The 25682-nt window shown below is 45.8% G+C and overlaps 1 protein-coding gene across 2 annotated transcripts in view; it reads left to right on the plus strand.

Annotated features, from left to right (window-relative positions):
• The window catches only part of TRIM33 (tripartite motif containing 33), a gene marked incomplete at its 5' end in the record, with an annotated part of 39419 nt that extends 20869 nt beyond the window's left edge, over positions 1-18550 (plus strand). The window contains 14 exons of one of the 2 annotated variants that reach the window (XM_082296138.1): positions 114-260; positions 1435-1552; positions 2852-3096; positions 3333-3497; positions 4322-4522; positions 6499-6631; positions 7635-7698; positions 7994-8153; positions 8846-9192; positions 9663-9786; positions 10761-10835; positions 11727-11879; positions 13569-13619; positions 13702-18550. In XM_082296138.1, coding sequence (XP_082152264.1) covers positions 114-260; positions 1435-1552; positions 2852-3096; positions 3333-3497; positions 4322-4522; positions 6499-6631; positions 7635-7698; positions 7994-8153; positions 8846-9192; positions 9663-9786; positions 10761-10835; positions 11727-11879; positions 13569-13619; positions 13702-13914 — 2196 coding nt within the window. In that variant the 3' untranslated portion in view covers positions 13915-18550. The remainder of the gene's footprint in view (positions 1-113; positions 261-1434; positions 1553-2851; positions 3097-3332; positions 3498-4321; positions 4523-6498; positions 6632-7634; positions 7699-7993; positions 8154-8845; positions 9193-9662; positions 9787-10760; positions 10836-11726; positions 11880-13568; positions 13620-13701) is intronic. The other variant, XM_082296139.1, reaches the window with a different exon arrangement.
• Positions 18551-25682: the final 7132 nt, after the last annotated feature.

Genomic DNA, 25682 nt, shown 5'->3' on the forward strand with positions numbered 1-25682 from the left:
TTTGTTAAAGTTTTCTTGGGACGTTTTCCTTTTGATCCGAAACCTGACAGCAGTTTGCATTTTCCTCCTAAATCTGAAAGCCCCATTGTAATAAAGTTTCTGTTTCTTTGCAGAATGTAACAAAGGAGAGACAGATGAAGTTAATCCAGCAGCAGAATGACATCACTGGTCTGTCACGACAAGTGAAGCACGTGATGAACTTCACTAACTGGGCGATCGCGAGTGGCAGCAGCACTGCCCTGCTCTACAGCAAACGGCTGGTGAGGGCATCCTGGCACTGGCAATCATGGAATATCCCAGCTGGAAGGGATCCACCCACAGAGATCATCCAGTCCAACCCCTGGCCCTGCACAGACACCCCAACAATCCCACCCTGGACATCCCTGGCAGCGCTGTCCAAACAGAGCTCCTGGAGCTCTGGCAGCCTCGGGGCCGTGCCCATTCCCTGGGGAGCCTGGGCAGTGCCCAGCAGCCTCTGGGAGAAGAGCATTTCTCTGATCTCCAGCCAGACCCTGCCCTGGCACAGCCCCAGCAGTTCCCTTTGGTCCTGTCCCTGCTCCCAGAGATTGGAGCTGTCCCTCTGCTGCTCCTGAGGAAGGAGCTGCAGCCTCCAGTGAGGTCTGACCTCAGGCCCCTCTTGTCCAGCTGAACAAAGTGCCCTCAGCCACTCGTGTGGGTGCACAGACTGGGCTGTGCAGTTCTGTCCCAATCCCCATGTCCAGACAGGGGAAAAGTTCCAACATACCCAGAGCAAGATAAACCACAAACAAGTCAAGTGTTTGTAACCAAAATGATAAATCACTTTTATTGACAATAGTTCACCCAGTTCTGCATGTGCAGCTCGTTCACCTGCAGGACCAGGGCTGTCTGTTACTATAGACCATCCTTCTGACACCAAATTTCTGTCCCAATCTGGGAGTGTGTCCTGAGCCATGAACACAGAGGGGCAGGGGAATAAACTATACCCAGAGTGAGATTAAGGCAAATGAGGTCAAATGTTGGTAATCAAAAGGATACACCCAGTTCTGCCATGTGGGTCCTTCACTGCCACCATCATGTGGCACCATGTCTTCAGCTTGAGATCCTACAACAGAGCCAAGCAGTTGTGCAACAGTTCACCCTTTACCATAAGGGTTTAGGAGTGTTAGTGTAGAAGGAATGGGGTCAAGCTCTGTAAAGGCACTGTCGTGTTTTGCTGGAGTCATTGCAGCAGTGTTGTGGTGTAACAGTGCAGCTCTGGAATCCTCAGAGTAAAGAAGCTGTACAACGTGGGATTTTCCTGCTGAATTGAGAAGTTCCCAGGCTGTGAACCAAACTTGCTGTTGCCAGTCCTTGTTGGTGTTCCACAGGCTGAACTCTTGTCGTTTCTGCACACTTCTCATTTCTCATTCTTTATTTCTTTGTCATCAACAGAGTGTTTTTGTTTTCTCTCAGATAACATTCCAGCTACGGCACATTCTGAAGGCGCGATGCGATCCTGTCCCAGCTGCCAACGGAGCGATCCGCTTCCATTGTGACCCCACCTTCTGGGCTAAGAACGTCGTCAATTTGGGTGAGAAAACTCTGTTTGTTTATTCTGTGACACTGGAAAAACTGTTGAATTGGGGGTGTTCATCCAGCAGGAGTGAGTGCAGTGCAGTACCTCCCTTAATGCAGGAGACAAAAACTCTCTTGACATAACCCATCCAGTCCTGATTCTTCTCCTTATCTTCTCTGTTCTTTCTATTAGCAAAGCTTTCTCTAAATGAATATTGTTTTCCAGGGGAGTGGTTCTAGGAATGGCCCTAATCGCAGAATTAGAGTGGTTTGGGTTGAAAGGGATCTTAAAGCTCATTCTGTTCCATCCCCTGCCATGGACAGGGACACCTTCCACTATGCCAGGCTGCTCCAAACCCCATCCAACCTGGCCTGGGACACTTGCAGGGCTGGGGCAGCCACAGCTTCACTGGGCACCCTGTGCCATTTCCAGTATATTAAATATAATCACTCAGACTTTGCAAAGTACAGGTTTTGAATGAGAGAAGAGGGGAGAGCCCAGTGAGACAGAGGTACCTGGTAGCACCTGCTTAATTTGTGAACTTCTCTGTTGGATAAAAATCTCATAGAAAATCTGATTAAAATACCAGCTTTTGTGTGTACTCGCTTCTTGCTCTGAGTCCACCATCCAGCTTGGGGTGTTCCCATCTTCAGTCAGGGATGTTTATTCTCTGGGACAGACAGGACACAGAAAGGAAACTCTCAACCTTAATAAAAAGGGACATGCAGATTCCAATGAGTACACATTTACACATTCACAGTCAAAAATCAACATTTTGCCTTTTCCACATAAAAATAGGACAGGAGTTATCTAGAGAGGCAGCATGGTCCATCACGTTGGAGCAGGACAGGCCTTGCTTGTAGCAGTGTTTTGTGTCATGTTTGTAGAACCTGTTCTATGTCACTCAGTGGTGGGACACTCTCCACTGTCCTCCACATATCTCTTTCCAGGCTTTGCTTCTTTAGGCATAGAAACTTTATGCTCAACATGTTTGTTTTTTGTTTTATTTCTCATTTTGTCCATTTCTTGTGAACACAGAGAAGTAATTCCTGTCTGTTGTGGCTTTTAGGATGTGCAGTTCCAGTTCTTTCACTCTTCCCTCACAGATCATGGTTTTAATTTTGTGGTTAGTTCTTGTAGTCTGAGTTCTCTTTTTGCTTTACTCATGTATGGTTATTGAAGACTTACAGAGGAAATTTCAAGCTAAAATTGCTGTGAGGAAGCTGCATTAGAAACATCCGAATATTCCACAAATACCAACCTTTGGAGGATGATGAGATCTAACTGTTGATTGGTTCTTTTGGGTTTTTTTAGGTAACCTGGTCATTGAAAATAAACCAACCCCTAGTTATACTCCCAATGTAGTGGTTGGGCAGACTCCTCCAGGAACAAACCACATCAACAAAGCTCCAGGACAAATCAATCTGGCCCAGCTTCGACTCCAGCACATGCAGCAGCAAGTGTATGCCCAAAAACACCAGCAGCTGCAGCAGATGAGGATGGCCCAGCCATCTGCATCCGTGCCCAGGCAGAGCAGCCCCCAAGTCCTGCAGCAGCAGGTGAGTCCCTTACATGTTCTTATTTCACCTTCTACCATAACACTGAGATTTAAAATTGCCCTGTCAAATCTAAACTTGCAAAGCAATTTATAAACTAAAATCTTTTGAGATTTGAGATACTTTAATGTGACAGCTATTGGCTTTGCTTGATGTTATGTTACTACTACTGTGGAAAGAGATGGGCTTCTTTTCTCCATGTTAAAAGCACAAATTTTAAAAAACACAAACCCTTGCAGCCTCCCAGGTTGATCAGCATGCAGACCATGCAGAGGGGTAACATGAACTGTGGGGCTTTCCAAGCACATCAGATGAGAATGGCTCAGAATGCTGCTCGTATACCAGGAATCCCACGCCACAATGGACCTCAATACTCCATGATGCAACCTCACCTTCAAAGACAAGTATATCCTGTGTACACGCTTCATTTGTGCCATTGTGCCAGACTTTCATTCCAGTAGATGGTACCTCCAGCTGTAAATGTGTTTATCTGTTCCCCTGTAGCTCACAGCTACACACATTTATATGCTTCTATTCCATGTTGCATTACTGTGCTGTGACAGTTTTGCTGAACGTAAGGAAATTCAAACCTTAGGGGTGAAAATGAAATCTAATGTTTGTATTGCAGTTTAGTTCTGGGAAGCAAAACGTTCCCTTTTGCACTTTTCAGTGGCATTCAGCTGAAAAGAATATTCAGAGGTTTATTAGAGAATAGTGAGGAGTAGTGAAGTTCAAAGTGATGTAGTTGAGGGGTTTTGATTGAATCAACTGCTGAAGTGTTTAAATTCACACCTGAAGCATGGATGCAGAGCTCTGCGTGCCATTAAGAATAAAAATCCTTGACAATGAACATTAACATGACTGAAATACCAAAAGTGACTTTATATTACTCGAAACAGTTCCTTTTATCTTAAAAAAAAAATTAGACAGACATGTAAACTCTAAAGCTATCTTTGGAGGAAGGAATTGCTTTAAGAAAATACAACTATATACGAAACAATTTGGTGCAAGAAGCGCTGTCTGTTTAATACCTAGCCACATAAAGTATTTTTTCCTTTCCAAGTGAAGAAGAGTAGCAGCTGCTCTGCCCTCAGTGCTGGCAGGTGCTGGGATAGCTGTGAGTGTGTGTTTTGCCCCGCTTGGGTTGAGGTCTCTCCCCAGGGCAGTGTTGCAGTGTGAGCTGTGCTGCCCGGCCCTGTGACCCAGCCTGGTGTCTCTGTCTCCCCAGCACTCCAACCCCGGCCACGCGGGGCCCTTCCCGGTGGTTTCCGTGCACAACACCACCATCAACCCCACCAGCCCCACCACGGCCACCATGGCCAGCGCCAACCGCGGCCCCACCAGCCCGTCCGTGTCGGCCATCGAGCTCATCCCGTCCGTCACCAACCCGGAGAACCTGCCCTCCCTGCCAGACATCCCTCCCATCCAGGTCAGTCTGCTTCCCTTTCTCGGTGGGTTGTTTTTTTTTTTTTGGTGCCAGAAGCACCTCTGAGGAATGGTGGGATTATCGTTTAAAGTTGGAGAATTGAAAGTCTTCAGCTCTTCTCTTAGGCATACAACTGTTTTCTCCATATAGGCCTGAGCTGCTCCACCTGTTAACCTTTAGATTAATCAGTATTTAATACGTGTCCTATAGTAAAATTGAGACTTTAAGTACTGTGATCACTTCCTTTCTTCCACAAGACCATCCTAGGAGAAGGTATCAGTGGAATAATTAAAAATGATGTATTTTGAGTGCCCTGAATGGTGATTTATTCAGGGTTAAAATTGCCTGGAGTTTCTCTCTGATGTTCCTAGAAGAAACGGGAAGCACAGAGGGGACATGTCCCATTAGTCCCACAGAGAGGGGACACAAGCTGAGGTAGATTTTGAAGTCGAGCTCATTTGGAGACGTGAAAAGCACAATTTAATGTACACATGGAAGCAAAGAAAATAAAAGTAATTTAAAACTGCAGGAGTGTTTGGAAGGGGAGGAGGATGATGGCTTCATCCTGAGAACAGAACCTTTGCATTGAAATGCCTGTGTAAAATACAGTTTTGGTCATGATACAGGAAACACAAGTAAATTTCATCCAAGATGGTCTGCTGGAATAGCAGCTGCAACTTTGCAACTCTTAAGTGTTCAGGGCTTGTATGTTCAGTGTTCTCAGGAGGCTGCAGGTCATATGCTGATGTGAGAATGGTGGGGAAGGAGGAATCCCATCTCAGTGTGAGCAATCTGCAGTGCTGAGGCTTTAGAACAAAACACCAAAGGGAGTGTGAGTGGTTGTGGCTGATTCAGCTGTGAGTGTGTGAAGCTCATCAGACACCAAGTTAGAAATTGTGGGATAGTCCAAAGCATTACCATGCAATTTCCAGGTGCACTGAAAATGCAGAATTCTGTTCAGATACTTTTTTTTATACCTGTTCCTGTAATAGCTGTCATGGATTAGTTGGATTTAGTGGATAGGAAGTGTCAGTCCTTCATGCTGCTGGCACAGTCATTAAAACTGCTGCTGTTGCACGCAGGGACGGCGCAAAACGACATCGATTCAGGTCAGAGAAGTATGGTTGAAGCCCACCTTTTAATGCCAAAAACCCATCTTTTTATAGCATGGATCACAAAAGAGAAATTACATGATTGGCCCATCGGTCAACCACCTACCAAGGTGATAGGCTAGGAGATATAACCACCCATTTCAAAATATTATTTCCAGTAAACTAAAACAATTCTACTACGTTCTCACAACAGCCCTGCACCTGCACATGTTTACCAGCCAGCAAACCATCAGACAGCTGGCTTGTGTGAGAACAGAGACTTTCTCATGAGACAGTAAAAAGTGGAGAATTTTTTCTCTGCCAGCCTCCTCAGCATCTACAAAAACCCACTTGGAATGCAGTGCGTTTCAAACACGTTATTGCAGTTCTGTTCTTGCAGTTCATGGCTTTAGGCAGCAGGGTCCCTGTTTCCTTGGGTTTAACAGGTACTAAAATCTGTGTGGAAAGTGAGTGGCAGATTTCCCATCACATTAAGGAAAAACAAGATTATGGCTTCCCTTAATATCTTAATTATGGAATAACTTTTGCAACCTCAGTAATCTGGTAGTTCATGAGTAACACCATGTGTGTGGCTGACACACTGAGCAGCTGGGAGCCAGAAAGTTTGCAATGACCTTGAGTAAGTGCAGCCTAGGACCATGCTGGAAAAACTCAGATTTAGGAGCTTTTGAAAAATGTTACTTGAAGTTCCTGGTTTGAAGGCCTGATCTCTGTATGGAACTGATAAAAATATTTGCTGATGTCCTGAATCTTTGAAGGGAGAGTGAACAATTCCAGTAAAGATACTGATCACAATTTGAAGGTGTGGAGCTGTTACAAAAGTTGAATTAGACCTCTCTGACTCAGATTTTTGTTTTTCCTTCTTAGCTGGAAGATGCTGGTTCCAGTAGTTTAGATAATCTGCTAAGTAGATACATCACAGGCAGCCACCTCCCCCCACAGCCTACAAGCACCATGAATCCCTCCCCAGGACCTTCAGCTCTATCTCCAGGGTCATCAGGTAAATCTGAGGGGTTTTTCTAGAGATTCCAGAAAGTGATGGGTATTTCTGGTATTTAAGTTGAAAACAATTGCCTAGCATTTCCTGCCAGAAGGGAAGTGATGTTTTATTGAAAACTTGTTTTGCTCGGAAATAGATTCTTCTGGAAATTTAAATTTTACCCTCCTTCAGAAATGTCTTTATAGTAATAAACTGCCAGCACAACAATGCAGTGTTCCAGATCCATGTAGAGACACTGTCAGGCTCATTCTCAGTATAACCAATTAATGGTAGAGCTTTCCTTATGCATGTGAACAAATTAAGTCACCAGTACCTAATTTCCTAATTTTGAGTTATTTAAACATTGAAAATGTCTATTTCTGTAAGTGAGAAGATATTTCAGTCAATAGGAAGAAATCCTTCCCTGTGAGGGTGGGGAGGCCCTGGCACAGGGTGCCCAGAGCAGCTGTGGCTGCCCCTGGATCCCTGGCAGTGTCCAAGGCCAGGTTGGATGGGGCTGGGAGCACCCTGGGACAGTGGGAGGTGTCCCTGCCCATGGCAGGGGTGGCACTGGATGATCTTCAATGTCCCTTCCCACCCAAACCATTCTGGGACTTGATGTTTCTCTTGGTTTTCTCCTCAGGACTTTTAAGATCCTGTGGATGAATGGGTGCAGCAGTGGGGCTTCCTGTATTTCTCAAAACCTGCATGTAAACCATGCAGAGGCTGCTTTTTTGACTTTGTTGGTGGTTCTCAGTGCATAAAATTTGAGGATGTAATGGGCTGAAGGCTTTAGCACGGTTTGGATGAGGTGAAATAATTACTGGGATTCCAAGAACCGTGTGTTGTGACTTTTTTATTAAATGTGATGTGCTAGACTTTGTTGTGATCAAAAGACCAAGAGAACAGCTGACTTAGGTGACTTACTAAATTGGGATACTCCTGCAGCACTTCTGGGGTTACTCAGCACTAGTCAGTGAATGTAATCTTGTACCAAATCAGTTTCTGTGCTGCTTCATTGCAGGTTTATCCAACTCCCACACTCCTGTGAGGCCCCCCAGCACCTCCAGCACAGGCAGCAGAGGAAGGTGAGTGTCACATTAACACTGTCAGGCTAAAAAAGATCAGACATGAAGAATTCAGAAACAGAACTGGCAATTGGCACATTGTGCTTTGACATAACTGTGACCCAGGAATGGAAGAATGCTTACATGAAGATTTATATTTTTAATTTCTTTTCCTGCACTATGATTCTCCTCTGTCTTGTAAACTGGAGCTGTTGTAAATGCTCTGACACCCTTTGTCTTTCATTTGGGAAAGAGTTACCTGAATTTCTCTGCCCTGATGATTTATCCTCTTATTTATGTGCTGATGTCTTTCCAGCTGTGGCTCCTCGGGGAGAACTGCTGACAAAACTGGCATCAACTTCAAGGCTGACCAAGTGAAAGTAAAGCAAGAACCAGGCACAGAGGAAGAGATCTGCAGTTTCTCAGGAACAGTAAAGCAGGAAAAAACAGAGGATGGCAGAAGGAGTGCTTGCATGGTAAAGTTAGTTTATGCCCAGTGTGTTGTGGTTTTCCTGGCAGCATGTTTAAGAATTTGGAAAGAGAAAAAAAAAGCAATTTTACTCTAAAGTTTCATTCTAGGAGGTATTTTCTCCCTGGCAATGTTCTGCCAGGCACAGGGTGGTCTGTAATGTAAATTTTATTGTTAATTATTAAAATGAAGTGTAATACAGTGTATTTGCTGCTTTTAATCCCTAATTAATAAAAGCTGTGAGTCACCCATTGATAATGGACATTCCCACTGAGGTAATTGCATTCAGAAATCCTCCAGTCAGTCAAAAGTTCTTAGGCCAATGTATAAATCAAATAATTAGCAAATGAATATTTTTCAGTGTTTCCCAGCTATGCTTGATTGAACAGGATTGGGTACAGGGTGGTGGAGTTGAGGATTTTTCCTAATGACAATGAAGTTGTCATTAACAGCTTTTAATAACTTACCAGTGTGTTTGGTTCATTACATCAGAAGAAATGAGTGTGTTCTTCAAAGAAAGGACATGTGAAAAAGTAGTTTTCAATACTGTATGCAACTCAGCTCTTCCTAATGATTTCCTGTTGTTTTTGGGATATGAGTATGGTATCTGAATGGTGGGAGGCTTTTGAATTCCAGCACAAGCAGAAAGATGCTGGTGTAAAATCGACTCTGATTTTCTGTGTGCTACTTCCACTCCAGCTCAGCAGCCCTGAGAGCAGCTTGACACCACCACTGTCCACTAACTTACACCTGGAGAGTGAACTGGAGGCGTTGGGAAGCCTGGAAAACCATGTGAAGACAGAGCCAGCAGATCTGAGTGAGAGCTGCAAACAGTCTGGGCACAGCCTGGTGAACGGGAAATCGCCCGTGCGGAGCCTCATGCACCGCTCAGCTCGAGTGGGGGGAGAAGGGAGCAACAAGGATGACGACCCCAACGAGGACTGGTGTGCTGTGTGCCAGAACGGGGGGGACCTGCTGTGCTGTGAGAAGTGCCCCAAGGTGTTCCACCTCACCTGCCACGTCCCAACACTCCTCAGCTTCCCCAGGTACCGGCTGCGGCGGTGCGGTGTGGGCTGAGATTGTGGATGGAACCCAAACTGGTGTTTCTTCCAAAATCAGCTCGTTCTGGGTGATTCCTTCAAGTACAAAAATATGACATTTTCAAGGCCTTGCCTAAATTGTTTGTGTGTAGCTGGTTAGTGTTTATCTGATAACAGAATCCCGTTCTGTTTATCTGTTTGTGTGAAGTCTCACAATGTGATTCTGTTGTGTAAAGTTTGTTTTAAGGCAAGGTGAAAAAGGTGTTATAAAGTATTAAAACATGATCTGAGGGCAGGAAAAATGGCCTTGACTGGCAGAGTTGTTGGGAGCATTAAGAGTTATTCCTTAGCTTTTTGTATCCAGGTCTTTACTGTGGTAGAATGTGAATGTGTAAGAGTGAGTAAAAGCTCTTTGTAGCCATCACTGATGAGAATTTATCCCTGGATGTCTGGAATAATTGTGGTTTTCTCTTTAGTGGGGAGTGGATATGTACATTCTGCAGAGACCTGAGCAAACCTGAAGTAGAATATGATTGTGACAATTCCCAGCACAGCAAGAAGGGGAAGACAGCACAAGGCCTGAGTCCTGTGGACCAAAGGGTGGGTCTCAAACCTGCAGGAATCTGCTTCCCAGGAAAAAGTACTTTCTCACATCAGCTACCCTCCAATGTCTGGAGATGGTTTTGCTTTGGCTGAGGCAAATTAAATGTAGTTATGGCTTTGCAAAACAACCCAAAATGATTAATGAGATTTTTCCTGCTGTGGCCATATCTGCAGGTGTTGGTGACTGTGGGAGTGCCCCAGTGCATTGGGACTGTCATCACTTAGTAGCTAAAATTTAGCATTAACACATATTCTGTATTTAAAGGCATCATTTAACGTGCACTGAATTAAAAGTCCTTTGCATTTAGCATCGATGTCACCTTCATAAAATAGTTTTGTGAGTTTGGTGTGTTTAAGTGCATTCTGTGAGAGGTGCTGGGAGTATTCAGGTGCATTCCTGGGGAATTGGAATGACCTTGACAATCTGAATTAATTTTAGCTTTATCAGTCAGCCTCTGCGTAGTGTTAAGAGTATTATTGAATCAAATTCCTCTAAAGGAATTACAAGAAAAGCAAAGAAAAATATTTCAACAGGGAATTGGTAGAAACACTCTGGCTTTGCTTTCAGATTGTTCAATTTTGTCTTGTGGGGAAGAGAAAAGTCTGCAGCTCAGTCCTTTCCTGTTCCATGTGGTTGTGATTGGACAAAATCAGTAAAAGTGGTTGTAGTTGGTATTTTATTTTTTAATTTGCAGTATATTAGCATATCTCTCCATGCTTGACTTTAGCCCTAGGCTTTTGGTTAGGAGGGAGAAAACAAAGAGGAAATTTGTGAACAGTAAAAGGGGTTCTGCCTCTCAACCCTGCCCTCCTAAGAACTTTACCTTTTTAAATTAAGTTGAGGGGGTTGCATTTAAATTTTCTAGTACTAAGCTGTTAAAGTACAAGCCTATTTAAAGCAGGGGGATATGAATTTCTGGGCTAGGGATAAATTAAGAGTATTAATCTGACCTTGTTTATTCCTTTATAAGAAATGTGAACGCCTCCTGCTTTACCTGTACTGCCACGAGCTGAGCATTGAGTTCCAAGAGCCAGTCCCAGCCTCGGTGAGTCTCCTGAAAAGCAGCGTGTGATTTATATTTGGTATAACGTCCCTGAGAGTCTGGAGCTGAATTTGGGAAGGAACTGACTGCTTTCACTAGAAGCACATCTCCCTTGATCAGTCTAAAAGTTCTGGCAGCCATCCAGCATTTCATGGGTCTGAGAGGGAAAGCAGCTGATCCTGGAGCTTCTCCAGGCAGATGCTTCACTCCCAGTCTCAAAACCAGATATTTAAAAATACTTCCAATTAGCAGTTATTGAATTGGAACAAGATGTCTCAGGACACCCATGAAACTCAAAATACTGTAGGAGGGCTTTTTGTTTCTTTTTGGACAAACTTTGGAATGAGAGGGAGGGAAGAAACTGCTTTGACTCTTCTGCTTTCAGCTGTAAAAGAAGTAACTGTAGTGAAAAGGTTTGGTGTGCTGTGAGAGACACTGCAGGTTAGAGAGAATCCCAGAGTTCCAGAGTGGTTTGGGTTGGAAAGGACCTTAAAGCCCATCCAGTTCCACCCCTGCCATGGGCAGGGACACCTCCCACTGTCCCAGGTTGCTCCAAGCCCCGTCCAACCTGGCCTTGGGCACTGCCAGGGATCCAGGGGCAGCCACAGCTGCTCTGGGCACCCTGTGCCAGGGCCTGCCCACCCTGACAGGGAAGGATTTCTCCCCAATATCCTATCTAAATCTACCCTCCTTCAATTTAAAACCAGTCCTCCTTGTCCTGTCACTCCATACCTTTATAAAGAACTTTTTAAACAGCTTGAGGAAAGGAAATTGTTCTGCTTTGCTGAACATGCCTGAATTGTGTGATGAGATTAAGGGATTGATACCTTCAGTGTAGAAATTCAGCTGTGAACTCTGTCCATTCAGTGATAAATCACTGTTGGTTTTTTACAGATACCAAACTATTATAAAATTATAAAGAAACCAATGGATTTATCCACGGTGAAGAAGAAACTGCAGAAGAAGCATTCCCAGCACTACCAGACCCCCGAGGACTTCGTGGCTGATGTCCGGTTGATCTTCAAGAACTGTGAAAGGTTTAATGAAGTATGTTAACTTCCAATCTCAACACCATTTATCATTTTAGATGAAGATTTATTTCAACCTGGTTGTGCAGCTTCTCCAGTGAAAGGCTCTGCTTCCAGCTGTAACTTCTGCTTTTGGAGCAGATGCTGAATCAGACACTGGAAAACCAAATAAAACTCAAGGCAATTGCAGAATAACGTCTCATTTTTAGCTAAATTGGGAGAACAGAGGGAACTTCTAAAAATGCATTCAGTGGTGTCTGTGAGTGAGGAGCAGGGTGACCTGGTTACTGTGCATTGAATTGATTGTAGAAGTGCTTAGGAAGTGCCATAAAGACAACCAAAGAGTCCTTAATAGTGTCTCAAGCTGCCCAGGTGATTATTTTACACTCATGGAATGAGTAGAATCTGATGAGAAACTTCCTCTACTGAGGAGAAATGCCTTTCTGAAGATAATTCTGGTTTTAGTACCTCACACAGGCTGAATCCAGCAAAGCTTTGTGGCCATTGTGGCTTTTATTAACCTTCCTGCTTTAACTCCTGGGTAGTGGGGGTCTCACAAAAACCAGTTTCCAGTGGATAACTTGGCTATGGGGTCGTATTTTTTACTGATTTTGCAATGATCCCATCTGATAATGAAATATCCCTTACATGTGAAATGTGACGTGGGCAGATAAATGACCTGAGTGTTACTGTTAGTGGAGCAATGGAAAAAATAATCTGAATATCAAAAAAAAAAAAGATCATAATGTGCTGAAACAGAGCAGGAGCTAAGAGGGTTCCTGATCTCTGAGATGCTTTAAAGCAAGGATGACAAAAGGCATCACAGGGAGTGGCTTTCTTCTGACCTTAGAAATGTGTAAACCAGCCAATGTGTCTTATTTCTCTGTAAAATGCAACCTGAACTTGCAGTGTTTGGGCTGCATTTCTGGCCCTGTGCAGAAGGAAACTGAAGGAACTGCACAAAGCTACAATTAAAACCTCACTAGGAGAAATCAGGGTTAATAATGTGATGCTGGAAGTGCTCACAAGCATTTGGGACTTTGACAGCCCTGACTCCTTTATGTCCCTGCATTAGGGGAGGTTCATGAGCACTGGGGAAGGAGTTGTAATTGTGTGAACTTCTCAATCAAGGGAATTAATGAAGCGTCCACTGTGGAGGGAAACATGCTGCAGCTCTTAGAGACCAGAGTAAAACAAAGGAGGAAGGATTGAGGGATGTGCTGATTTTTTCCTTATTTTTTTAAAAAAAGAAAAAATGCGTTTCAGCTTGCCTGGCTCATGGCAAAAGTTGAGTCACTCTGACCTCTCACAGCAGCATCATGTCGAGTGCCTCTAAGCCAAATGCTTTTCCAAAGTAGAAATCCAAGTGGGGTAATCCCCAGGAAAGCAATCTCCTGGAGCACTTCCCTCCAAAGGAGACTTTCCCACAATCATGTCCAGGCAACTCAAATTTATTATGAAGAAAGCAGTCATGAGTAGAAAATGGCTGGGAGCCACTTACTTGTACAAAAGTTGTGTGTTCTGTTGAAGGTTTATTTACCACCTAAGACTGTTTTAAACCTGCTGCCTAAGTTTGGGAACTAAAGCTAACAAACCATAACAAACTGTGTTGTTGTTATGGCTGACTTTAGTCATCCAATCCTGTGCGATCTCGTAACTTTAGAAAGGATTATAATTTCATTTTTTTTGACTCTGGTATCCTTTTTAGATGATGAGAGTTGTTCAAGTTTATGCAGAAACACAAGAGATTAATTTGAAGGTAAGCGTTTCAGACCATGCACACTTGGTGAAGGGATGTGCATTTCCAACAGGTGAATATTCCTGTCTTCTTTCATCCACAGGCTGATTCAGAAGTAGCACAGGCAGGGAAGGCAGTTGCATTGTACTTTGAAGATAAACTTACAGAGATCTACTCAGACAGGACCTTCCAGCCTTTGCCTGAATTTGAGCAGGAAGAGGATGATGGTGAAATAACTGAGGACTCCGATGAAGATTTTATACAACCACGTAGAAAACGCCTAAAATCAGATGAGAGACCAGTGCATATAAAGTAATCTAATGATATGGACCTAAAATTTATTGTAAAAACTGTTATTTAAGTGTTCCTGGAATATTATCATGCCTACAGTGGCCATCTTGAAGAAGCTGATAGCTTTTTAAACAGTATTAGATAACAAACAACACTTGTACAGAAAAACATTCGCATCAAAAGGGGAAAAAAACTGTATTGTAAATTCTTGGTGGTTTGTATTTTTTTTTTTCCTTGATTACTTGCGATATTCTTTCTTTTCCTGATGGAGGGGACACACTCATCCTGGTCTCACAGACAGAGGTGGAGGAATGTTGAAGAGAAGCAGATTTGACAGAGATGTTCCATGTACAGATAAGACTGTGTAGTGACACGTTCTGCAGGGCTGGACCAGTTCAGTGACTGTATCTTGCATGACACTGCAGTGTAAACTGTGAGCAGAGCTCCTGAAATCCCCTCTCTGTGTCCACTCAAGTGTGTGTTGGTCATTGCTTTGATCATCTCATTGAAGCAGGATTGTGAATAACTGATCTTCTGTGTCGATCCAATTGTTGACATTTTGCTTTCTTTACTCCATTTTATGTATAGCAAAAGGAAAAAGAAAGAAAAATCATTAAACTGTTCTGAATTGGTGAGTGCAGGAATGTGAGTTTTTGGCAGATGAAAGGCTCAGCTCGTGGCTACAATCTCTTTCAGTAGGACAAGGTGTTTTTATTAAAGTCCTGTACCCAGAACATTTTAATGGCATCCATGGCAGAAGTCTCAGTGTTGTCATCTGTCCCTGACCCCCTGACGAGGCAGAATGTTCTCTCCAGTATTCATTCTCTAGTTTTCTGTACCTAAAATATAGACTGAAGAGGTAATAACTGGTTGGGGTGTTTTTCCAGTCTTCCTAAATATCAGTTTCTAATAGACCACTTGGCAAACAATAACCTATTAACTACCAAATGTGTAAAATTTCCTGTATTCACTTTGTCTTATTTGTAAATAGTGAATTGAGATTTCTTGCAGATCAGCAACATTTGCTGAACTGTTTTTAAGCTAATATGTATTCTTATTGATTGTTCCTATCAAGAAAAGATTTGTAATATATGCTATTTCTAACATTGCATTCATTTTGAGGTTCTGTCTTATTTTTCTTAGAGTACTTCTCAGAACTTTCTTCAGAAGCAGCTTGTGAGGGAAATGTGCAGAAAGATTGGAATCAGTCTGAGTTTGGGTTGCCTGTCCATCCATTGAACAAAGCACTTGCACAGGGTTTGGCCTTGAGTGGTTTCTGGTCAAAGAGTGAAATCAGAACAATTTCCCAATTCCCTCACTAACCCCTGAGGCACCTCTGCAGTGCCTTCCCTTGCACTGCCTCCATCCCAGCATTCCTGCTTAGAAATCACGGAATCACAAGGAGTTACAGCTTGAGAAGTTGTTTTCTTTACTGACACAAGTCAGTACTAGAAAGAATAAATACAATTTCTGGCCTTCATATTGATCTTGTTAAAGGAAGTTGAAGAATTCATGTAACCAATGAGCTCGAGAGGGCAGACTCTCAATTTGCCATAATTTGTGTGGATCCAGCAATCCTGTGGGAGATCCCTGGGGCTTTGGTGTACTCAGCATAGCAATTCCTGTGACACTGTACACACTTTACCATCATGGTAAAGAGAAGTATTTTAGCACAATATCAAATTGAGAAATGCTCTCAGCAGTTTTTATGCAAATCACTGCAGATTTGGTTTCTTTTATAGGAACCAGGTCTGTGTACCTTGGGATTCTCCCTCTCTTGCAATAAATGAGGGGACTGAAGATGTTCATAACTCCCAGCTCACTTTACTCAAATGTTACACTTCAAACTCGAACTGGTTGGGGTTTTTTTTCATTTCTCAGACATTAACAGTGCTGTTTTAAGTCTATTTTTTACCAGTTTGTATGTGAAAGGAAAAGGAATTCCACTTCAACGTATTAAATTGACAAAGAGCAGCAACTTTGCTCGTGGAAAGGCTGACGTGTGAATAGGACACTGGTAGTGACAAGGGATCATTTCATGGCTCTGTGTATTGCCTATTTATGCATTTCTAGTTTCTCAGCTTCATTTTGCAAAAGGAATATTATTAAAATTATCATGAAAATAAGATTCTGTGAACTCTCTTCACTCGGGGCTCCTGTTTTTATGGCGCTTCTGGTACCTTCAGGCCTCACCTTTTGAGCTGCTCCCTGGGCAGCAGCCGTGGATTGGATCCTGCAGAGACCCTGGGGCTGAGCCAGAGCACGGGATGGGCACGGGGGGATCCCAGATGGAGCACAGGGGGATCCCAGCAGAGCACAGTGGGCAGCACTCGCCCAAAACCCTCCACAGAGGCTCGTGCCCCCCAGCTGCTGCAGGAACAGGACCCTCTGCTCCCCACCCAGACCCCAGAGCAGTTTCCAGTGTTTTGGGACAGCCTCTCCTTTGAGGTGGCCTCTCCAACCCTTCACTGCAGGTGGAAAACTTGTCCAGCTCGTGCTCAGCAGCTTCTGCACACCAGGAGTGAAGCTGAGCTGGACCCTGCTGAGCCCAGACCCTTGCACAGACCCCACTGAACCTCCAGAACTGCTCCTCCCATCCAGTTCCCAGTGCTCAGTAGGATTATGTGGAATTTTGAATGTGTGCAAGAAATCTCAAGTGTTTCTTTTATGCGAGGAAACGAAACATTCTCTTCTTCTTCTTCCCTTTAATTTTTGAGCTCCCAAAGCAGCAATTCAGTGATTGTTTTGAAAGCAGCAAAGTTCTATTTGAAATAATTTGAAAGGGTAGATAAGCTCTGCTAATCCATTCCCTGATCCTGTAGTCTGGATGTTCATCACAGACCTGAGAAGGGTTTGCTCAGTGGAAACAATTTTTGGTGCCTCGCTGTTTGTAACTCATTCAGGAGCAAATTACTGGGTTTGTGTTAATGAGCCGCTAATTCTCTGGGCATCTTCTCCGTGCCAGCTGCTGGGTGTGCGCTGTGTGAGTGATTCTACCTGGGGAATCAGAGCACAGCTTCCGTCAGGAAATCCTGTAAAGTTGTGATCCCACGGGGTGGCAGGAGGAGCCTGGCACTTGGTGTAACTCTGCTCTCGTTTAAAATACTCCCAGAAATTCATGTCTCCATTTTGGTTGAGAATTTTTTGTTGCCCCTGAAGTTTTAAGTTGATCCAAAGAAGGAAAAGGCAATTTGTTTTTGAAGTCAAAGTGCCCAGTGTGAGCTGCTGGATGAGCTCAGCAGCCGTCCTGCCATGGAATTCCTGGTGATTAGCGGGAATTCAACAGCTAAACGGGCTCAGGGCTTTTATTTAGCTGTGCCCTGAGATTAAGTGGCCTAAAACACAATAAGGCAGAGTTATTATCCAAAAAAATTATTATCCAACTTCTGCAAGCAGAAATGCTCAGTTAAGTGGAGAGGTTGTTCCTCTGTGTGGGATGTCACTACTGTGACACTTCACTGTCACACACTTCATGCTGGATCAAACATTTCTTCAAGCCACTGGACAAGAAGTCCTTAAAATGAGCCCAAATTTCTGTTTTATCACCTGTTTTTGGCTGACCTGCAGAAGTTTAGGTTATTGCAGCAGTGTTTTGAAGCCATGTGTGTGGTGTAGTGGGAATTGGCTTTTCCTTGTTTTTCTCACTCTCTTCCTCGGAAAAAGCAATAAAACTGCTTTGTCAGCTGCCTGTCAGCATGATGGGAATTCTTCCCTTTGGATAATGATTTTATAGGGAGGTTTGTATGCAAATCACCGAGCCTAGCTTTTAAAAACAAAGTGTGCAGCAGTTCCTGACAGTACAGAGTGTGGCATTTTATTTTTAAAAATTGGGGAAAGTCCCATCTTTTTTAAGAAGTAGATGTTTGAGCAAATAACGGAGGTACTTTTTTAAAATAAAAATGTAAATGCCACAGTTTACTTGGATGGCACATATGGATTGTATCCTTGGGTATGGTGATTTATTTTGTCTTCTCAAAGTGTGTGTACAGTAACTCTTCCATCTGCTTCCACTTGGCTTATGGGGATCCTGCTTTCTGTGCTTTCTAATGTATCAGGATTGAAACAGCTTTCCAAAATTGTAGTTAATTTGGGAATCTTTATTATAAGTGGACTATAAAACGTATGAAATGCAGTTTTGGCCTTTTCTTTGTTGAATGAAATCACAGCTCGAGGCTTCTGTCTTTAGGATTTATGGAATTTCTACAATGAGAGGTACTGAAATATTTTGTAAGCTGGACTTTGGCAGGATTCAGTGTGGAGTGAGCTCCCCTGGCACATCTGTGCCCACCTGCAATGGGGGATTTTTAGGCTCAGGACACCAGGACACATGTAAATAATCCTATACAGATTTGTGCAGTGCAAAGCTTGTTTTACATGTAAACATTCTCCTGGAAGGGTTAAATCATGGCGTTCTTTGATTCTTCAATTATTTCCTGCTTCCAGTGCTGGAACTGGCTCATTTTGCACATAATAAACTTGGCTCATCTTTTAATATGATTCTTCAAAACAAGCAAGTGCTGTTTCTGTGATATTGTATTATCTGAATCATCCTATTTAACTTTTTTTTTAAGAAGTTATAGTTTCTAATTGTTCTGCTCCTGTGTTATTTTGCTGGTGTGTAATTAAAAACCAGAATTTTTTCTTTCCTTGGTTATTTAATACTTTAGCTGCCTGTAAATATTTCTTGTTAAGTGCTCTGGAATGTGCTGTAGAAGTTGTATTCGCTCAGTTTAAAGCATTGTTTGAAACCCATTTTGGTTGGTTATTTCTATTAAATCAGAAAAATCATTCTTTCAATTTGAGTTTCTTTCTTGCACATCATCAGATACAGATTCGCACCTGGCAGAAGACTTTCCTGACAACACCTGCAGTGTGGAAGTAGGGTGAAATTTGGGCTGCAGGAGCCCAGGTGAACTCAGCTGAGGCTGCAGAAAACGATTTGTCACGTTTATCTACACCTGGGCATGAAACAGAAGGGTTTGGAGGTCTCTGTACCTTTTGCACGCAGTGAAAAAGCTGCACACCTGGAACTCTGCTGTGTTCCCTCACCCTGGAGCTGCAGTTTGGTGCATGTGCCTTGAGCTGCTCCCCACCACTGACAAATCCATCTTTTTTTGCGGATGTTGCTGCTGGAGCAGTGTCCTGATGCTCCTGCTCAGAGCTAAAGGCAGAACTGAGCTTTGCAGATTTTGGGCTGTGACCCAGCTCAGCTGCAGCTCTGCAGCTGGAAGTAGAACTTGTCTGGCTGGTTCTGGCAGGAGTCCTAAAATGATTGCAGCTCCCGGAGTTCCCCAGCTGAGCACAGACCTGCAAGAAGGAAGTGGAGTGACTTTGCACCTCAGCTAAAATTCCCTTGGAATAATTTTTCTGCAGCCAGTGAAGGAGAGCTCTGGTAACCTGGAGTGCCTCCCAGCTTGGGGGTGTGTCTGAACTTCCAAAACCCAGGTGAAGGCTCTGATCCAGGCAGCTCTGTTAGGTTCCAGTAGTTCCCTTCAGGCTGTGGCTCATAACAAACCCGAATTTTTCTCTCACTCTTTGTTTATTCTTTAAGTGCCTGTGGTGGTTTAGAGGCTCCTTGATGAGAGCTGTGTTCTAGGAAAAGGTTCAGTGAGCTTCACTGAAGCTTCTGTTCTTGCTAAAGCAAAGAACACCTGCACTCACTGCTGCACTTCTGGGCTCTGCTCCTGCAAGGAACAGGTGGTTTGCACCTAAACCGTTGCACTTTCAGCCCAAACGCTGGTGGCACAACGTGGTGCTGGCTCTGCATGTGCTGGGCACGAGTGGATGGCTGAGTGCCCTGCTCAGCCTCCCGTGGAGCTGGCAGAGGGGCAGGGAGGAGGTTTTGGAGGGGGTTTTGTTTCTCTTTGCCAGGTGCTGCCTGGCTGTGCCCAGAGCACTCCCAGCTCCACCAGCCCATCTGCTCCAGCCCTGCCAGCCCATCTGCTCCAGCTCTTTGGGTGGCTGGTGTTGGCCTTTGTGGCTGGACTGGCATCTGGCACTTGCAGCTCCTCTGTTTGACTCTGCTCAGTCCCTGGATTTCCTCCATAGGCTTGCTTCCATTTTTTCCCCTTAGTGCCCTGGCTTTAATTCTCCTGCCTTTAATTCTCCTGCCTTTAATTCTCCTGACTTGCTCCAGACACACTGAGCTGTTCACCCCATCACACAGTGCTGCACTTCAGTTGCCAATTTTCATGTCACCCCAGGGTGAAAAATCCCATCCCAAAATTCTACCAAGGATTAGAAACGGCTGCTAAACTGTTCAACCCCTTGCTGTCATTGTAGAACTCACATCTGTTATAGAATCCCAGGCTGGTTTGGGTTGGAAGAGACTTTAAAGCCCATCCAGTTCCACCCCCTGCCATGGGCAGGGACACCTTCCACTGTCCCAGGTTTCTTCAAGCCCCATCCAACCTGGCCTTGGACAGTTCCAGGGGATATCTCTGTAGACACAGATGATTTTGGAGTTACTGCTGTCTGAGGGCTGAGATGATGAGTCTGGATCTTCTCCAGAGCACTGGCCTTCCTTCCCCTTATTAATGTCCCTCACCATGAGAGCTCTCTGGATCACTCCAGTGCCTGAATAGGCTCACAGGGACTGAACTGCATTCCTGACTGTTCCCGTGTCCTTTGCTCTGTGTTAGTGGAGCAGATCGAGCAGAACAAAGCACTTGAGTAAACTGTTCCTTGCCAAATGATCTTCCACTGCTTCCCATGGGCTGCCACGCAGTGCTGGGTGATCTCCACCTGGGTTAATGCTTGGGAGCTGGGATAATGTTTGCTCAGTTGGCTGGGTTTAAAACCAGGGATATAAATTCCTGCTCCTTTCATTAACACATCAGAGACGAGCAGGTTTAGCACAGAATGCAGTGAGCAGATGGCACAAGGCTGGGTGGGAGTGGCCGAGGGTGCTGGGGGACTCCTCACCAAGGAACAGGCAGAGTGTGCAGGGCTCTATCTGCTGCTTCATCGTAGCACTGATGTTCATCTTCCATCCCTGGAAGTGTCCAAGGCCAGGCTGGAAAGGGCTTGGAGCAGCCTGGGATAGTGGAAGGTGTCCCTGCACCTGGCAGGGGATGGGATGGGATGGGATGAGCTTTAAGGTTCCTTCAAAACCAGACTGTGGGGATTCTCTGATCTGCTGACTGGCCCTTTTTGCACCCCCCAGCACTGCCCAGGGGCAGAACTTGCTGCTGTTTGTGCAGCTCAGCCCCTGCCCTCACTCAGGACCCCAGACACAACCAGAGGCCTCTGGGGCTGGGCAGGATGTAGCCACCCCAACCAAACCTGTCCAGCAACAAGGTGAGAGTATCTTTACTTTTTGGTCTTGTAGATCAGAGACAAAACCAAAAGCCTTTTGTGGTGGAGGAATTGCTCAGAAGTGTTTGGAAATCACATCTTTTGAAGATTTCCACCACTGTGGGAATATGGGGCTGGGATACACCTTTGGGCTGTGCTGTGGACAGTGGGATCTGCGTGGCAGTGTGTATCCGTGTCAGATCACTTTCCTGTCAGGAAAGAGAGGGCTCTTAAAGTGGCTGGAAACCCCATTCATTTGGAATTTTCTTTTGGAGCTGGTTTGGTGCAGTTCTGCAACACCGTCTGTGCCCTGGATCTGACGGGGGGTTCGCTGTTGCCTGCAGAACAAGACGCAAAGTTCCAAACTGAAGTTTATTTCCCCTTGGAATTTGTGTTTCCAGGCAATCCCAAATAATAAGTTCTTTATCTTCTGTATTTGCACTAAACGTTTCCAAAGGAAGATGTCACAGCAAGCAGTGCTGGCAGCAGGGCCCGAGCTCAGGGTGAATTCTGCTTCCTAAATGAAGACAGATCATGTGCCAGCCTGAGGTTTAATCAGCTCAAGAGCACAGGGAAGGTGCGGGTAGTTCAGAGCTGGGATGGGAAGCACGGAGAGCTCTGGATAACCAACCCCACCCCCGCGTGAAGGCAGGGACCACGGCGTGGTGATTCGGGCATCATCATCCTGCCAAGAATCTGCAAATGAGCCGTTCCTTCCTTAAAATCCCTGCACGGACCGCGTCACCAGATGGGGCTGTTAACACAGCTCTGCCGCCGGCCTCGCGGGGAGCTGGGAGCTTCTTCTGGGCCATAAACTCTTGGCTTTGGGTTCCGCAGGTGGGGAGGGACCTGCTGAGGGCACTGGTGGTGTGCCGGGCTCTGAACCTCTGGAGATGCCCCAGCCCTGCAGTGGCACCCATGGAGGAGGTTTGGGAAGGGAGATTCACCTTCCCCCTGCAGCACCTGCCGCCCTCACAGGTGCTGGGCTGCCGTGTGCGCACCTGGGGGCTTCGAGCTCAGTCATTTCTCTGCCTGTCTCAGCCTCGAGGAGCTCCGGGTGTGTGAGCGGAGCTGAGCCCTGCACGGGCAAAGCTGGGAATGTGCTGGGCACAGCCGGCAGCAGCAGCAATGATCCATCCCCTCCCCGCCTCCTGCCCTTCATGAGCCACGTCTGCTGAGCAGGGGAGAGGGTGGGATGTGAGAAGAGCCCCTCTGTCCCCTCCTCATCGCTGTGACCACAGGGCACACGGGGTTGGGGGAGCTGCCAGCACGCAGGAGCTCTGTGGAGGCCACCAGCTTTGTCCCCTGCCTCTGGCAAGTGTAAAAGAACCATTCACACTGAAAAACCTCCTATGTGGGAATGTCACCAGACAGTGCCAAAGAGCAGAATCACAGAATGACAGAATATCCTGAGCTGGAAGGGATCCAAAAAGGATCATCCAGTCCAACCCCTGGCCCTGCACAGGGCACCCCAAAATCCCACCCTGTGCATCCCTGGCAGCACTGTCCAAACGCTCCTGGAGCTCTGGCAGCCTTGGGGCCGTGCCCATTCCCTGGAGAGCCTGGGCAGTGCCCAGCACCCTCGGGGGGAAGAACCTTTCCCTGCTCTCCAACCTGACCCTCCCCTGGCACAGCTCCAGCCCTTTCCTGGGTCCTGTCCCTGCTCACAGAGAGCAGAGATCAGCTCCTCTTCTTCCCCCTGGAAGCTGTAGGAGGAACGAGGAAGCTTTAACTGCGATGAGGTCTCCCCTCAGCCTCCTGCAGGCTGAGCACCATCAAGGAACTTCTCATTTGAAATCTTCTCCTGGACTTCTCATTTGAGCCAGGCAATCAGTGTAGCTCTGGGTGCTCTCTGCACTGCTGAGAGCAGGAAGGAGATGCTCCTCAGCCACCTTCTGTCTCTAAAAGCTTTGGTTTGGGATCCTTTCCATGAGCAGAGCAGGTACCCAAGGCAGTCACTGCTGCTGCTGCCAGAGGTTTGCTCTGAGGTCTGAGCTCACCTGCAGGCAGGAGCCTGGGTCTGATGCTTTTCTTGGGCTTGTGTGTTCTTGATGTTGAGCAGAGCTGAGGGCAGCTGAGATCTCAGCCTGCCAGGGATCTCAGCGCTGGATTTTTGTGTCAAATCAGGTCCTGCAATGGATGATGGGGGTGTTGATCCTGCTTGGAGCTCAGGACACCGAGTGTTAATAACAACTGTGGGATGGGCTGGGTTTTCCCCGTGTCCATCTCTTGTCCTGCTGTCCTGCATTGAATAGAAAGGAAGGGTATAACCACCTGGAATGAGTTAAGAAACAGTGATTAATGCTGGAAAGACAGAGCCAAAAAATGGGAATACTGAGACATTTTGGCTCTTCCTTCTTTACTCATTGGCAGAGCTGATGGGGCTGTGGGTACCTGTGTGTGATCTGGGTCTCCTGATGGAGTTGCAGCATGTTCCTGGTTTTACCAGCCTTGTGCAATGCTCCTCAACCCTCTGGAAAACCTGATTAATCAGAGTGTGTTGTCAGCATTCCATCCTCTGTTGTGTTGTCTGGGAATTCTCTTTCCCAGTTAGGAGTCCAGATCTCAGTCTGGTCTTTGTTAACTCCTCTATTCCCCAGTTCCCTTTCCCAGCAGGAGATCTGGTGCTCAGTGTGCTGCTGGTTCAGGGGGTGACTGGACATGTCAAACCAGTTTAATCTTCTGCCCAATTATAATCAGCCTAATTCTCCTCCAGATCCAGACCCAGGTTCCTTCTAGTGGCTGAGCAGAACATCAGTGTGCCAGGCCATCTTATTTGCTGCTGGCTGTTGAAAACTGAATTCCGTGGGAAGTAACTCAGTTATGCTGGTGGGTCTGGAGACTCTGTCCTGCCCTGTGGTTCCAAGGACCTCTCTCCTCCTTGCCTTTCCTGGGTGATGGGCCCAGCAAGTGGCTTCACAGGAGGGTTTCCTGGGTGCAGAATCATGGCTGAAATGCAATTTATTGGGCCCATATTTGTAAGATGACAGAGCTTCATCCAAATCAAGACCTGTACCCTCAGTTACTTGATGAGTTACTTCTTCCCTTTAACTAAACAATGCTCTTTCCTGTTTGTTCCTGAGTTCTCAGAGTCCCAGAATCATGGAGTGGTTTGGGTTCAAGGGACCTTAAAGTTCATCTCATTGCACCCCTGCCCTGGGTGCTGGGTTCTGAGGGCAGTGATGGGGGGATGTCTCACTGTTATCTCAGCAACTTTCTGCCAATGCTAACGGCAGGGTGTCCTTGCCTCTTGGCATTTAGAGCCTTGGGAAATAATGTTATCAGTAAGTAAAGATATTTAGACAAAAAAAAAGTCCCAGTGAACTCTTCTGGTCCTGAGATCTGATGCTGGCAGGAGCAGCCAACTCCCTCTGAAGAGGATACCCTACACCATCCTCTTCCCCACTGTCCCAGCCTTTTCTCCAGGGTGAGTCCTCACAGGCTGGGAACCTTTGTGCCTGGAAGAGCAGCCTGAAAATTTTCTTCTGGGAGTGCCCAAGGCCAGGCTGGACAGGGCTTGGAGCAGCCTGGGACAGTGGGAGGTGTCCCTGCCCACGGCAGGGTGGAACTGGATGGGCTTTAAGGGCCCTTCCCTCCCAAACCATTCCATGTTTCTGTGACTGTTGTGGGTTCTGCTCTGCCCATGGGCAGCTGGCAAGGACACCCTTATTCCAAACTGCAGGGCCTGATGCCCCTGTTTTGGGGGATGTGGAGCTCTGGGAAAGAAGATGCAGCAGAAACCAAGGCTTGGGAAAGGCCCACGTGCTGCAAGGCTCAGCTGAATCCGGTTATTTCTCCGTGAGGGTCCTTGGGGACGATTGCCAGCACATCTGTCATTTAGGATTCTGTCTGTTGTCACCTGTGGAAGGAGATTATTAAGTAGTGAAGTGATTGACAAGGGCTTTCTCTTTTTTCTCTTTATTAATAGGAGTATTGCAAATGCTGCTCTGGGCTCCCAGGGGAGCTCCCTGCAGAGGATGCTCTGAGGGTGAGCTGGATGTGTAAACAGCTCCTCGATGCAGATCCACACGTCTCTAACCAGGGAAAAACACTTGGACTGTGGGCTGTGGGTGTTGTCAAAGAGGTTTGGGATGGCTGAACGGGATGAGCTGGGAATGGCTGTGAGCCACACCACATTCCCAAGGGCTGGAAAGTGCCTGGGAGAGTAGGAGAGGGGATAAGAAGACTTGGCCCAAGACTTGGCCCCTTTAGGGTGTTGGATGGGAAGCACCAGCCCAAGGAATGCAGCTCCTGCACATCCATGCTGCTCTCTGGAGGCTGCTGGGGCATGTTAATCAAAGAGCTCTCTGGTTTCTTTTCACATGTTAATATCCTCCTGAAATAAAAACATTACTGCATCTTCTCTCCGAGGCACAATTGTGCACCATAGGTTTTGTTTTCCCTGTTACAAAATACTGCTATTTTTATTACTTGCATTTCCACTGGGAGGGATAAAAATAACCAGAATACAGCAAATACTTTGTTAGCACACTGAGG

Source organism: Coloeus monedula, assembly GCF_965178545.1.
Source record: "Coloeus monedula genome assembly, chromosome: 23".
NCBI lineage: Eukaryota > Metazoa > Chordata > Aves > Passeriformes > Corvidae > Coloeus > Coloeus monedula.